We start from the raw sequence: 15,847 nt of genomic DNA on the forward strand, positions 1-15,847 counted from the left end.
TACATATGTATGCATATATTGTATATTTTTGTTTGTATATTTTTTTCATGTATATGCATATATGAATGTATATTTTTGCACGTATTGTCATTTGACTAATGGGCCTTTACTTTGTTGCTTGCACTTTCTTTCTCATTGATTTGTGAGATTAATTTAGTGATTGCGAAAGGTAAAACATTTCAAAATGGCTTCCAGTTGCTGTCTTTACCGAAAATATTTGCACTCTCTTTATTTTTATTGGTAAGTGCTAAATATTTTGGGGGAAAGAAGGCAAACCATGACATCTATCTGCATCTCAGGCTTGTGGGTGTTCATCAAATTAATTAAGAATATTCATAAAAAGTTTTCATCCAAATGAATTGCTCCATCATTGTGTTTGTTGCAAAGAAGTTGAAAAAGTTTCCCATTTGTGTTTCAAAGAGCCATTTCTCTGGCTGAGGTTCCTACACAATTTAAACAATATGCAATGGTTGGCAGATTTATTTTGTTTTGTTGCCATTTTATGTTATGATTATTTTATAGAATATTATTATTGTTATTGACACTTATTGTTGAAAGGATTTATGAATGTTTATTTTCTTGTTATTGAGGCATCGCTTTCACGTCATTTGATGAATAGGCCATTACGTTTGTTTCTTGCATTTCCTTTCTCATTGATTTGTGAGTTACGAGTAATTGATTGATCATGGTAAAATATTGAAAAATGGCTCCCAGTTCCAATCTTCACCTGAAACATTTGTGCTTTCTTTATTTTTATTAGTGAGTGCTAAATATTTTGGCAAAGAAGGAAACCTTGACATCAATCAATAAGTTTGGCTTATGGGTATTCATCAACTTGATTTCGAATATTCAAAAAAAGTTTTCATCCATATCAATTGCTCCATCATTGCTGTTTGTTGCAAAGATGTTGAAAAGGTTTCTCATTTGTGTTTCAAAGAACCCCTCCCCTTTCTGAGGTTCCTTCACAATTTAAACAAGTAATGGTTGACAGATTTCTATCCTTTTATTGCCATTTTACATTATGATTATTTTTTAGAATATTATTATTATTATTATTGGTACATCATTAATGGGGTTAGGAATGTTTACATTCTTTTATCAATGAAGAATCTTTATCACAGATTGTCATTTGACGAATAGGGCTTTACTTAGTTGCTTGCAGCTTCTTTCTTATTGATTTGTGAGATATTAGTTGATTGATCATGGTAAAATATTTAAAGTGGCTCCCAGTTGCTATCTCTACCTGAAATATTTGCACTTTCATTATTTTGATTCGTGAGTGCTAAATATTTTTTGGGTAAAGAAGGCAAACCTTTACACCTATCGACATCTCAGGCTTGTTGGTGTTCATCAACTTGATTCAGTATATTCTAAAAAAGTTTTCATCCAAATGAATTGCTCCGTCATTGTTTATTGCAAAGAAGTTGAATAAGTTTCCCATTTGTGTTTCAAAGAATCATTTCCCTGGCTGAGGTTCCTACACAATTTAATCAATATGTAATGGTTGGCAGATTTATTTCGTTTCATTGCTATTTTATGTAATGATAATTTTCAAGAATATTCTTATTGTTATTGTCACATATTATTTCATGGGTTTATGAATGTTTCTTTTCTTTTGTTATTGAGGCATCTTTTTCACATGTCATTAGACTAATTGGCCTTTATTTGGTGCTTGCACTTTCTTTCTCATTGATTTTTGATGTATTAATTTTGGCTTGATAGTGGTAAATGGCTCCAAGTTGCTCTCTTTACCTGAAATATATGCACTTTCTTTATTTTTTATTAGTAAGTGCTAAATATTTTGGGCAAAGAAGGCAAACCTTGACATCAATCAACAAGTTTTGTTTGTGGGTATTCATCAACATGATTCAAGATATTCAAAAGAAGATTTCACCCAAATTAATTGCTCCATCTTTGCTGTTTGTTGCAAAGATGTTGAATACGTTTCCCATTTGTGTGTTTCAAAGAACCATTTCACTGGCTAAGTTTCCTTCATCATTTATTCAATAAGTAACAGCTGTCAGATTTCTTTACTTTCATTACCATTTTATATTTTTAGTATTGTTATTATTATTACTAGTACGTGCCCGTAAGTGCGTGCCCGTACATGCAGAAAAAAAAACCTTTAAAACCGCTTGCCAGAAACAACCACACAGGCCGTTCCTTCGCTCTCACGTGCTCGAACATGCATGCCCATACGTGCGTGGCCGTATGTGCAAACCAAAATAAATAAAAATAAAACTTTCAAACAAACACACAGGCCGTTCCTTCGCTGTCGTAAACGACGACTGGATTGGGGCATTGTGTTTAAGAAAATCGAGAAAGAATTCGAGAAAGAGATCGAGAAAGTACAGAAATCAAGAAAGAAAGAATACAGTAAGTTGATAAATCGAGAAAAAAATCGAGAAAGAATACAATAAGTCGTCACTATCCGGAAGTCCGGAAGATAAGTCCTCACTGTCTGGAAATTCACATATCGCAGTTAAGATTATTCGCAATTTGGTTTTAATGGCCAACTATTCAATTAGCACCAACGTATTTTGCCTTTTTGCAATGTCATCGCAAGGAAAAACACAAAGAGAGGAGAAGAGGTGGGGGGGGAGGGGGCTTTCAAACAAATACACAGGCCGTTCCTTCGCTCTCGTAAACGACGACTGGATTGGGGCATTGTGTTTATCTATAAATGTGCATAAGAAATCGAGAAATTATTAGAATACATTAAGTCATCACTATCCGGAAGTGCTGCGTGCCCGGAAGTGGTGCGTGCCTGTACGGAATATTCACATGCATTCCATGAATTATCGCTTGCATTGAAGTAACAACTGCTGTGATACTGACACACACAGAGTTAATTAAAATCAAGTTTACCTCCCTGTCTTTACTTGCCATGACATTCGCTGCCATTGACCATTTCCACTCTTACACCAAGGTAACTAAGGCACCGATCCCCATCACAACTGGCACGGCACGTGACGTCATCGTTGGCCGGCCACGCCTACGCAGCAACGTGTCCTTTCATTGGTTGGTAAATAAATGGCCATAACTTGGGAAGCACTTGTCCAATTAATATCAAACCTTGAAAAGGGTTTTTTGCACATTTTGCACAAAAAAGGGGAAAAAAAACATCCACAGGGCCCCAGCAATATACCTGGCAAGTTTCAATTAGATTGGACCAGTGGTTGGCGAGAAACAGCGATTACACACACACACACACACACACACACACACACACACACACACACACACACACACACACACACACACACACACACACACACACACACTGCTGGATTTATAGATATATTATTATTGTTGTTGAGACAATGTTTGATGGATTTAGGGATATAGATTTTCTTTTGTCATTGAGGCATTTTTATCACAGATTGTCGGTTGACGAATAGGCCTTTACTTTGTTGCTTGCACTTTCTTTCTCATTGATTTTTCATATATTAATTTCGGTTTGATAATGGTCAAACATTTGAAAATGGCTCCCAGTTGCTGTCTTTACCTGAAATATTTGCACTTTGTTTTTATTAGTAAGTGCGAAATATTTTGGGCAAAGAAGGCAAACCTTGACATCAATCAGTGAGAAAGCAATTGGCCATTTCCCGGGATGAAAGGTCTCAGCGGTGAGGCATATGTTAACGGAACCTCACACGTGACAATATTCTGACACGGACCAAGCAAAACCATTGCTGAAAAGGATGAAAAAATGTCATTAAGACAAGTCTGTTGGTGACATCAAGATCGATAATGAATTGTTGTTTCAAATGTTTTAGCAGGTATCTGGATTGAACCCAACCTATGCATTTTTCGTCAAAATTTCAGACCAACTAAGTTCACCGGAAACAAGATTCACCATCGATAAAAGCAAGTGAAAAAATTGTCACAACACTTTTTATTGTCAGGGTCATTATAAAAGAAAAAAGCACGAACATTATAAATAATGATTTCTCTTACATTTGAGCTTTTGGCTGACTGTAAATAAACAGGTATGATATATTTGACCAAGTTGTACAAATAGAAAACATGGTTAGTTTATAAAGGGAAATTAACTTTGACCAAAGGAAATAAATATTGTACACACATTGGAAAGACATTTGATTTAATTTTAATTTTCAAGATTTTGAAATGAGATAAAAATTAATGCTTAAGCAAAGGCAGTGTGTCAGGCAAGTTGAGGATGAACCAACCCATTATTCACATTTCGAACCTACAACAAAATAGTTTCAACAGATTTCAGTCATTTTATTTTATGATAACTTTTAAAAGTCCAACATGTAGCTCTTTTAGAGCTGTATTGCAGTCTCTGGCACTCACATGATCCCATGCACCTTATTCCACTCGCAGATGTCCTGTTCACAGATAATGCTGGAGTTGATCAATCTGTAGCGATCACCAACACAGAAGTGCTTTTGGCAGGCAGCACATTTAAAACACTCTAGGTGGTAAACCTTTTCACGCACACGCATCGTCATCTCGAAGGCACGGATGCTCTTGTCACAAGCTGCACAGCAGCCATCTTGGCCAAATAGCCTACAAGGATGTGGCAACAGAAAAAGTCTTTTCAACACTTTTCAATGCTACAAACATAAAATTCACTAATTCAAGTGAGAATTCTTCCGTCCATCCACAAATGCTTGCGACTTCCTCTCTGAAACTACACAAATGAGTTTGATGAAATTTTACCAGAACCTTCACCACCCTGTATGTACCAAAGTTTGTTCTGTTCATGGCATTAAAAACATAGCACCCTGAGGGAGTCTATGGGAGTTGCCCCCCCCCCCAACATATGTATTTGCTTTCTTCTAAACTAAATTGCATACGCTGAGTGCTTTTTCCAATCAGTATGAAATTTTTTGAGGGGCATCTTGGGCTAAATTGTATAGGGGGGGGGGATTAATTAAATCATCGGTCATGTGGTTCAGCAGCCATATTGTTTTTAACATTAAAAACCTTCAAAAATCATCCCTGAAATGGCTGAACAGATTGAGGCGAGCCTTTACTGGTATGATAACATATCCAGAAGGAACAAAAAGTTCTTCAACTCTGATATCATAGGCCACATGGTTTGGCAGCCACATTGGATTTGCCTTCCAACATTAAAAAAAAATCATTCTCCAGAATGGCTTGACAGATCGAGGGGAAACTTCACACACATGTTCCCCAAGCCTTGTGGATACTAGAGTGTTTACAAATAATTAATAGATCACATGCTTCTTTCAACCCTGACAGCCAATTTGGTTGAACAAAAATCTTTGAAAAAATTATTTCTATTGAACTGCCTCATCAATCGACATGAACCATCACAATTATGATCTAGTAGTTGTTGGGAATATGTGTTTTAAATTTCAACCTGCTCGGACGCATAGTCTGGCAGCCGGAATTATTTATTATTTTGAGTCTGGGCTCAGGTATTTAAATCAAACTTGCTTGATGATGTCAAAGGTAGCTTCGTTATAACATCATAATTGCAGAAGTTGAATACTTTATCTGATCAGCATGAACATTTTTGAGGGTCATCTAGGGCTAAATTGTATGGGGGTGGGAATTCATGACTTCATCAGGCATGTGGTTTGGCAGCCAATATTTTTTTAAACATTAAAAACCATCAAAAATCTTCTCTGAAATGGCGAAACAGATTGAGGCGAAACATTATAGGTATGATCATCCATCCATGAGGAAGAAAAGGTATCCACCTATGATGTCATTAGTCACATGGTTTGGCAGCAATGGGGTTTTTTTTTTTGAAGAATAAATCTTTACAAATCTCCCCCAGAACGGCTTGACAGATCGAAGGGGAAACTTCACCCACATGTTCCCCAAGCCTTGGGGATACCAGGATGTTCACGAATAATTAATAAGTCTGGCAGCCATATTGGTTTGAACGAAAATCTTTTAAAAATTTCTCTTGAACTGCCTCATCAATCGACGTAAAACATCAAAATCATCAATCCACATGAAACATGGTAGATGGGGATAACAGGGGACAAAGGAGAAACAGAACAGGAATTGTCAAGCCATGTATACACCACAGCAAGAGAGGTGGTGATGACGAGGAAAAGGGGGGAAAAGTCTCAGCATGTCTCGTGAAGTTCATACATAGAATTGAGAAAGATCATTCTTGTTATTGTTTCCCAATTATTTTTAGTTCAATAATTTTAACAATTTTCTTTTTTGAAGTGAATGGTGTATCATTTTTATTTTTTGTATAAAAAAGGTTTAGACTGATGGAAGAGCAGGATGACAGATGGGTGGAGGTAACACACTGACAGTTGTGCAGTGGAACAACATTCACAAAAATGGGGTGAATGAACTAGAGGAAAGAGAGGGGTGAGAGAAAAGGGAATGAAGTATTGCAACTTGCAAATAGAAGGGAGAGGTGTGGAATATAATTATTGAGGAGAGAAGATATTGAGTAGGGAGAGAGGAGGACCTGAGGTGGTTGCAAGTGTAGTGTCAACTTCAATCCCCAGAGGGAAATGTGGGATTCAAGGTGTGGGATTTAACTTTCTGCCTTTTTCTTCAATCTCCACAGTGATATGCGAAAATGAAATTTTACCCACGCAGATGTTTGTGCCGTTCAACTACTTTGGCTGTTTCTTTAAACCTATGAATAACAACAATTGTTTTGTGAAGTCTCTTTATGGCCGAGCCCAATTTGATTCAGATTAGATTATTACTTTACAATATATTATATCATTAGCCATGTTATCTGCTCATTACTTAAAGGTGTTAACTCACTGCAAATGTTCATTCGTTGTGTCCATCAGTCCCTGCAAGAATAATGTATTCTGAGTGAACTTATCTCAAGGAATAATTCTTGAAAAGATTTTCCTACAGCCTCCAGCTGAGACAACTTAAAAGAGGAAGGTTGAATGAATCAAAGAAGTGAGCATATAAGAGCAAGTTACAAAAGTGTGGTTATTCCTGGCACTTGAAATGAGAATAGTGCTGAGGGGAGTGAAAAAAGACTTGCCGAAGGTAATCACGACGACAAAACTTGCGGCCGAGTTTGTAATAAAGACGACGGCCAACCTCCCCAAGACGGCAGCCACAGAGGTCACAACTCAGGCAGTCCTCATGCCAATACTTTTCAATGGCCTTGAGCAGGTAGCGGTCACCAATGTGTTGTTGACAGCCGGCACAGTTGAGCATTGAAGGAGGAATACGCAAAATCTCATCCACGGGCTCCCTGGAAACACAGCAACATGGTATATACTGTGCTAAACACTACCGCCCTCAAAAACATTGTTAATGAATATTACTGTATTAAATATTGACACAATACTATGGCTGAATTCCAACATCCAGCCTGATTCTCCTGTGGGAAGGCCATGGCATCCCACCCAATATGACATACTCAGACATGACTTTAGCAGTACCTATAAATTTACATGAGCGGGCACAGTTGATATGATGCAAAGATATATAAATATACACAAACACAAACACACACACACACACTCACACCTGCTTTGTTTTTTTTTTAAGCCGGATGTGGTTATATATCCCACTACCCTGTTACGGAAGTCGAGAATACGAAATGTGTAGAAAGGGGAGAAAAAAGCCACAAATTTTCATACCCTGCAATTCTGATCTCCCAAAAGCGAAATCAAATCACCAACAGTAACAAGTCATCTGTAATTGACAAGAAATAGCAGATACAAAACAAATTCGTCCTATTTCATTAATTCAACACAAACAAGTTATTGGATCTCGCTGAGTCTCTGGGGTTATCATTTTACCATCGCAGAAATATTGGTGGTCTCTCTGTTTTCTTCCACCTCCTTTCTGGTCTTGCACTGTCTGCTCTTTCTGTGATTTGTCCACCCCCATAGGTTTGCGCATGGTGCACGCCACCATCAAACACCTCTGGTGAAACTCTCAAAATCCACAATCGCTGCTCACCTCCCCTCATTTATTTCTGCTTGTTGAACCAACTTCCACATTCTCTTCAATCTCGTTCATCTCTCCAAGTCTTCAAGACAACTGTTCACCACCATCTCAGATCATCTCTCATCCAACACAATGATCTTTTCTACCCCTGTTAACCAACCCTCTCTCCACACCCACCCCCAAGCCAACCTACATCCAAATCTCCACTTTTTCCTTCCCGAGAGTTTGTTTCTCTTTCCATATTGTCCACTCCAGGTGCCCCCGCCCCCCGCCCCCACCTCATTCCTCCCCACACCTATTATTAGTCCTTCAACCCTGCTGTTTGTATGGTCTCTCTCTCTCTCTCTCTCTCTCTCTCTCTCTCTCTCTCTCTCTCTCTCTCTCTCTCTCTCTCTCTCTCTCTCTCTCTCTCTCTCTCTCTCTCTCTCTCTCTCTCTCTCTCTCTCTCTCTCTCTCTCTCTCTCTCTCTCTCTCTCTCTCTCTCTCTCTCTCTCTCTCTCTCTCTCTCTCTTCTCTCTCTTCTCTCTCTTCTCTCTCTCTCTCTCTCTCTCTCTCTCTCTCTCTCTCTTCTCTCTCTTCTCTCTCTCTCTCTCTCTCTCTCTCTCTCTCTCTCTCTCTCTCTCTCTCTCTCTCTCTCTCTCTCTCTCTCTCTCTCTCTCTCTCTCTCTCTCTCTCTTCTCTCTCTTCTCTCTCTTCTCTCTCTTCTCTCTCTTCTCTCTCTTCTCTCTCTTCTCTCTCTTCTCTCTCTTCTCTCTCTTCTCTCTCTCTCTCTCTCACTCATATGTTCCTTTTCCATGCCCCCCAAGAGGAAAACTGTTGCTCGTGGTGAACAAAGTGCAAATAGGTCGAGGAAAGTGATGTCTTTGACTCAGAAAGTGGAGGTTTTGGATAAGCTTGATCGAGGCGAGAGTCTTGATTTTATTTATTTGCTGGTTTTCGAGCTGCAGAGCGATTTATAAAAGAAACACATCACCAGATTACAAGGGGAAATTATTTAAGAGATTACGGTAATAGAGGAGGAATTGTGGGGACTTTGGGGATGACAGGATGATCAAGAGGTGTGCACTCTCACCCCTAAGCCATCTAGCCTGGGTTTGAATCCCTGCCCAGCTATAAACTATGATCCCGGTGTTTCACAGACATGGCGATTCATAAATGTATGTGCTGTCCATCGGCTGGACTTTAAACTGGGCATCCCATCTGTCTGCATTAGTCGGTGAACGTTTAAGATGCCATGGTGTCCTTTGTGAAGAGTGTGCGAGCTATTGCCAGCACGATGAATAAATTCCGAATTTTATTGCCCTAACTACTGCTGGAAAGGCAATGGCAACCCCCCCCCCCCCCCACATTATAACCCTTTCTCAGGAAGCTGTGTTGGTGGCACCAATGCTTTGTGAAGAGCATTCTTACATCAGAGAGAGAGAGACAGAGACAGAGACAGAGACAGGGAGAGGGAGAGGGAGAGGGAGAGGGAGAGGGAGAGGGAGAGGGAGAGGGAGAGGGAGAGAGAGGAGAGGGAGAGGGAGAGGGAGAGGGAGAGGGAGAGGGAGAGGGAGAGGGAGAGGGAGAGGGAGAGGGAGAGGGAGAGGGAGAGGGAGAGAGGGAGAGGGAGAGAGGGAGAGGGAGAGAGGGAGAGGGAGAGGGAGAGGGAGAGGGAGAGGGAGAGGGAGAGGGAGAGGGAGAGGGAGAGGGAGAGGGAGAGGGAGAGGGAGAGGGAGAGGGAGAGGGAGACGGAGAGGGAGAGGGAGAGGGAGAGGGAGACGGAGACGGAGACGGAGACGGAGACGGAGACGGAGACGGAGACGGAGACGGAGACGGAGACGGAGACGGAGACGGAGACAGAGACAGAGAGAGATGGGGGCTGTGTTAATCAATGGGTGGTGTTTATAGTATGACTGGTAGAAAATGTATTTCATACATTATTTTATTTCCATCTTCACTGGTATTCCATGCAGAATCATTTTGATGAGACAGTATGAATCGTAATTAATGCTCCTCCTCACGTCTGCCTTCCCTTCCCCTCACCTCATGCTTACCTCCTCTCCCCCCTCCCCCCTCCCCCTCCACCCCAAAATCACTTCCTCTCATTTGGCTGGTAAAGTATGCAGATTGCTTTGCTGATGGATGGGTAGGCAATATATCGTCACATAACGTTTTGCCACCATGTCATTCAAAAGATCAAGAAGTGTAGTTTGGAACTATTTTGGGAAGGTTAAACATCTGAAAGTTGCATGCTCACATTGTTCAATTGACCTTGTTCATTACTGGAATACGTCCAATATGCTGGAACATTTGAAATAAACACCAGACAGAGTACTTATTAGTGGCGGTTGAGAATGTCTGCAACACTAACAAGTTTGCTTTCACAAACGACGATTGAAAGCACTTTCGCCATGGTAATGCCCCAGTATACTCCCTTCCCTTCGTTTCACTCTGCCTTCCCTTCGTTTCACTCTGCCTTCCCTTCCCATCATGCTGACTTTCCTTCCCCTCGTCTCATGCTGCTTTCCATTCTTCTCCTCACACAGCCTTCCCTTCCACCACCCCCTCCTCACTCCCCTCCCTCCTCTCTCTTTCCCTACACCTTCTTCACTCCCCCTCCCTCCTCCACCCCTCCTCACTCCTACAGTAGACGGAGAGGAAACTCTTGATCTAATGCAGGAGCAAGGAGGCGTGGAGGAGGGAGGGGAGAGTGAGATTGAGGGGAAATTCCTCTGTCTCCCTTGTCTCTTTCCCCCTCCTCGTCTCTCCCCCACCCTCATCTTTCTTCCCTCCCTCCTCTCTCCCCTTTCCTCTCCCCTCTCACTCCATCATCATCCACTCTCTCTTTCTTTCTCCTTCACCTCCCCACTTTTCTCCACCCCACTCACTTTTAGTATTCTCATCAGCGAAGCAATGGGTGGTGTGTGTGTGTGTGTGTGTGTGTGTGTGTGTGTGTGTGTGTGTGTGTGTGTGTGTGTGTGTGTGTGTGTGTGTGTGTGTGTGTGTGTGTATAATATATATATATATATATATGGTGTCCAAAAAAATATACAACTTTTAAAATGCTTCGTTTGATCCTAAAAAGCAGTAATTTTTTCACTAATGCTTCATTTCTTGTTGCAGAGACCCTGAAGTTTATTTTGATACCAAGCAAGCGCCGAAAAATGCCAAGACTGACCGTACAACAACGGATGAAAATTGTTGAACTTTGGCAACAGACAAAAAGTGTCATACAGGTACAACGTCTTTACTCGAGACATTTCGGTATCCACTTGTGCCATGCACCAAACTTTTGGACAATAAAGTGCACCATCACAAAGTTTACCAATGTGGGAACCATCTGTGACCTTCACAAGAGTCACAGTGGTCAGAAGAGGATAGGTCGTAGTGAAGAAAATGTGGAAATGGTGAGACAGGCGGTCGTTCAGAATCACAAAAACTCGATTTGCCAACTTTCTGCTGAGACAAACATTTATAAGAGCACCGTTCAGAGGATCCTTCGCCAAGACATTCATGCCTTTCCATACAAAATTCAAATGGAAACGGTGCTTACTGATCAACAGAAATGCAAACGACTAGACTTTGCAAATTGGTTCTAAGGAAAGTTGGAGGAAGATGCAGACTTGTCCCGGGAGGTCCCGGGAGGTAAACAAGCAAAACTTTCGGTGCTGGGGAACTGAAAATCCTGGTAATGCATCAACTGAACTGGTGCCTCGATCTGTTCTCAAAGTCACCATGTGGGTGGCGGTTGGTTAGTATGGAATAATTGGTCCATACTTCTTTGAAGATGACCAGGGACGCACTTGCACGGTAAACCAGAGGAACTATCGCGAAATGATTTAGGAATTCTATCTGCCTGAGCTACGTACTCAGGCCCGTAGGAGAAACAACCTGATCCAGATGAGGACCCAGTGGTTCCAGCAGGATGGGGCACCGCCCCATACAGCCAGGGAAACAAGGCGTTTTCTCAACCAACATTTTGAGGGCCGCTTTATCTCCCTCTATGAAGACGTTGAGTGGCCACCATATTCCCCTGACCTTACTCCTCCAGACTTCTTCTTGTGGGGCTATCTCAAGGACAGGATCTATGGAAACTCTCGATCAGCTGAAGGAAAACATCCACCGAGAAATCCAGAACATTCCTCAGGAAACGCTTCCCAAAGTGATGGAGAACATGACAACGCGTTGGCAGGCAGTGATTGGACAACGTGAAGTCTACGTCGAACATGTCGTTTAAAAGAAAACGACGATTCTATCCCAAAATTTAAATTTTGGTGGCAATTTTGACATTGGTACAATAAACGTCAACCTTTCAGCTTTCTATCCAGCCATATATCTTTTTTCAAAATATATGTTATGACCATCCTCTTTGCAGATGAAAAGTTGTATATTTTTTTAGGACACCATATACATAAATATATTGTTGTGGTTACCAAATTCGCAAACCACCATTCAGGTCCCTTAGGTGAGGTATCTCGGTAAGTACATGTGTAGTTAGGCCCAAACCCGTTGTCTAGTGGGAATACATGTCATTTATGCGTGCTGCGACTCTTCAGGATAGCCGTTTTTCTTTTGCTATCTTTATTTTGGACCAACCGCCATGATTACCACCACAACCACAACATCAACCACCAACCACAACGCCGCTTCACCACAACCGCCACGACCTTCCCGTCACACCTCGCAACCGTCGCATCGCCACCGTTCTTGCCCCGCTGTGGGTACCGGTGTTGGACTCGTGCAGGGCACGCGCCGAACAGCGTGTACAAAATCACGGATTTTGTGCTTCAAAAACGGATCAAAAACGACACACGCCCACTTTTTGCCGTCCAATCGGTGAGCGAGGGGCGAATTGGCCCCGCCCCCAGGGCGATCGATATATGCAAATTTATGGATCAAAAAGCCTTCACGCCCACTTTTTCTCGGGCCAATGGGGAGCGAGGTGAAAGGTCGAAGGGAGGGGGTCAAAGATGAGAGGGCGAAGCTACGGGGCGGATAAAAAGGACCGTGTTCGTCAGTCCAGAGAGTCGAGAGGCGGAGAGTAGGAGAGTCGGAAACAGAGAGTCAAGACTTCGCGGGCGGTGGAGTTGGCAAGAAGGAGCTGGTCGTCGTGTGCATTGGAGTCGGAACGGAGGGGACGGAGCTGTGGAGAGGCGGCGAGGGCGGACGAGGGGGTGCTCGCGTCGTGCAGGGAGCTGCACCCCTGGGAGGCCGACAGCGCGACCTGGCCGAGGTGGAGACGCTCGTCGCGGGATAATAAAAATCCTCTATACCCCGAGCATCAGCAACCCCCTCCTGTTTCCCCCCGCGCTGAGATAGTGCGACCAAGGGGGCCCCTTTCCCACCCCCTACCAGACACTGTCCGCGAGGCCCGCGGAGTTGAGGCGCCATCGCCGCTCCGCGTCTCATCACCAGACAGGTAGGCGCGACCCGGTCTCGGCCTCAGGCCCGCCTCATCCTTGAGGGTATTCTTTTCCTTGGTTTTGGGTATGTGTTGTCGGCGCCGTCTGTGAAGTAGAATTGTATAAGTGTTGCCGTGTGCTCGGTAGTCGGTATTAGCTCTGCATTGTGTTTTCGCTTTTACATTTGCTTTTTGTGTAAATTACATTGTGTCTTTTCTGTGTGCGTTTGGTGGAATTGTATATGTGTGCTCCCGTGTGCCGCGAATAAATGTGCTTTGTGTTGAACTGTTTCCCGCTTCGCTTCGTCTTTTCCTCTATTGAATCCCCATCTTGCTTCACGTAAAGGGTTGGTAGTGGGCTGAATACGCCCGATAATTAATCGAACCGTCGAGGTCGACGATAACACCGCTCGGTTATTCTGATAGTACGGAACGGGTCGCTTAAGTGGCCCGTGTCCGAAGTCGACCTGCGGCGAGGTGCGATCGCCCGGTCTACCCTCCGCGTGGGTACTTAGGTAGGTCGAATTTGGCGAGCAACCCTATCCCACGTGGGGGCTGATTGGCTCGATCGCGGTGAGACCGAAAGGTCCACCCGTGACTGGTTCCCGGCGTTAGTCCGAGAGGGTCACGACTGGATTGTCCATCCGGTGGGCGACGTGCCGCGATTCGAGTTACGTGGCCGTCAGCACGCCGGCGGGCGCGAATACCGCAACAATATATATATATATATATATATATATATATATATATATATATATATATATATATATATATATATATATATATATATATATATATATATATATATATGTGTGTATGTATATATATGTATATATATGTATATATGTATATATATGTATATATGTATATATATATATATATATATATATATATATATATATATATATATATATGTATATATGTATATATATATATATATGTATATATATATATATATATATATATATATATATATATATATATATGTATATATATATGTATATATGTATGTATATATATATATATGTATATATGTATGAGCACGACGAATGGATGGATATATGTATATATATATATATATATGTATATATGTATATATGTATATATATATGTATATATATATATATATATATATATATATATATATATATGTATATATATAGGATGGCAAAGTTTCTCCTTTGACAACCGAGACTCGGAGATTAATGTGCGTGCATTAACGGGGCGGCGTAATGGCGGAGAGACGATCCACCCAGGAGGAGCACGGGGAGGAGCACAGCACAGGGGACTGCACCAGTACAGCACAAGGCTACAATTTCTTAAAAGGAATACATTTAATGAAAATAAATGAATATTTACAACGGACAATAATTCAAAAAGGTAAAGATAATAACAATGAAGCAAATATATCCTCCAGTCGAGGCACCTCCCACACAGACTCAAATACAGACAAAGGGGACAAAAAAATGAAAAGAAAAACCTTCCCTCCAAATTATTCATTCACTTAGCTTGGTCCAGAGCTGATCTGAAGTGGAACTGTAATCGAGGCGCCTCTCTCGTAGTGGGACGAATGCATGCCAGGTAATCCACGAGAGGCACTCCACATCAAGGCTCAAAGCCCCAGTGTAATGGCTTCAGGTGCTCTAATCGTCCTCATCGCCCCAACCAGAAGCAAAAGGCCAGCATCTTACTTCACCACACGAGCCAACCCCCCCTGCCCCCCAACACTAAATCAATGACCATGTCATCCTCTTTGGCATGTGCTCAACCTCTGCTCTCACCTCTCCAAACAATGCATCTCGCGTCTCCACTCTGATCACGACTCTCCCAAAATGCCAAGCCAACTCCTTCCTCTTAAAATGCGCAACCTCTTTCCTTTGACCTTGATCATGCCGATATATTGTCCGATACAGTAGTCGGAAGCCTCTCACAATGCGCCAGCCAACTTGAACTTCACTCCCCCCTCCATGCACTTTTTGAATTTGATCACACCAATCTATTTATCTTCCACCTCCGGCTTGCACGCACCAAACCCAGGAAGGCAGGGCTTCTCCTGCTTAGCGAGCTTCTGATGTCATGCCCATCAATCGTCCCTCAGTGGCGTGACTTCGCTTGTTGTGAACCTTTGAAAGTGGGGCTTTCTGCCCATTTGTGTTTTCAGGGACGCATTCCCCACCTTTATTGCTGATCTTGAAACTTAAAAACCATAGGGAAAAATCACAGAGGGCAATCACATGCTGGGGAGCTTATTCTTACTCCATAGGCTAATTAGCACTACACCACCCCTTGTGTGGTGACACGTAACACTTAAGCTCACCGATTCCCTCCTTGCTCACATGGAGATGCCTTCTACTCATGCACAGACCAAGCAATTCTACACAATGCTGTATTCCCTATTAGATTCTTCCATCTACCCACACAATCATGACAATATATGTATTGTGTATACACACACACACACACACACACACACACACACACACACACACACACACACACACACACACACACACACACACACATTTTATATACACAAGAAGAAGAAAAAGACATTTCAAGAAAACT

At 42.2% G+C, this 15,847-nt stretch overlaps 1 protein-coding gene across 3 annotated transcripts in view; it reads right to left on the reverse strand.

The window, feature by feature from the left end:
- Positions 1-3,875: 3,875 nt before the first annotated feature.
- LMO2 (LIM domain only 2) overlaps positions 3,876-15,847 on the reverse strand; it is a 28,418-nt gene continuing 16,446 nt past the window's right edge. For 2 of the 3 annotated variants that reach the window (XM_085883386.1, XM_085883389.1), the window contains exons 2-4: positions 6,980-7,195; positions 4,321-4,536; positions 3,876-4,213 (exon numbers count right to left, since the gene is read on the reverse strand). In XM_085883386.1, the coding sequence (XP_085739512.1) occupies positions 4,201-4,213; positions 4,321-4,536; positions 6,980-7,195 (445 nt within the window). In that variant the 3' untranslated portion in view covers positions 3,876-4,200. Of the gene's footprint in view, positions 4,537-6,979; positions 7,196-15,847 lie in introns of all 3 variants that reach the window. The other variant, XM_085883388.1, reaches the window with a different exon arrangement.

The sequence above is a fragment of the Eptatretus burgeri genome, chromosome 5, assembly GCF_056783735.1.
Source record: "Eptatretus burgeri isolate ZD-2024b chromosome 5, Ebu_testis_v1, whole genome shotgun sequence".
Classification (NCBI taxonomy): domain Eukaryota; kingdom Metazoa; phylum Chordata; class Myxini; order Myxiniformes; family Myxinidae; genus Eptatretus; species Eptatretus burgeri.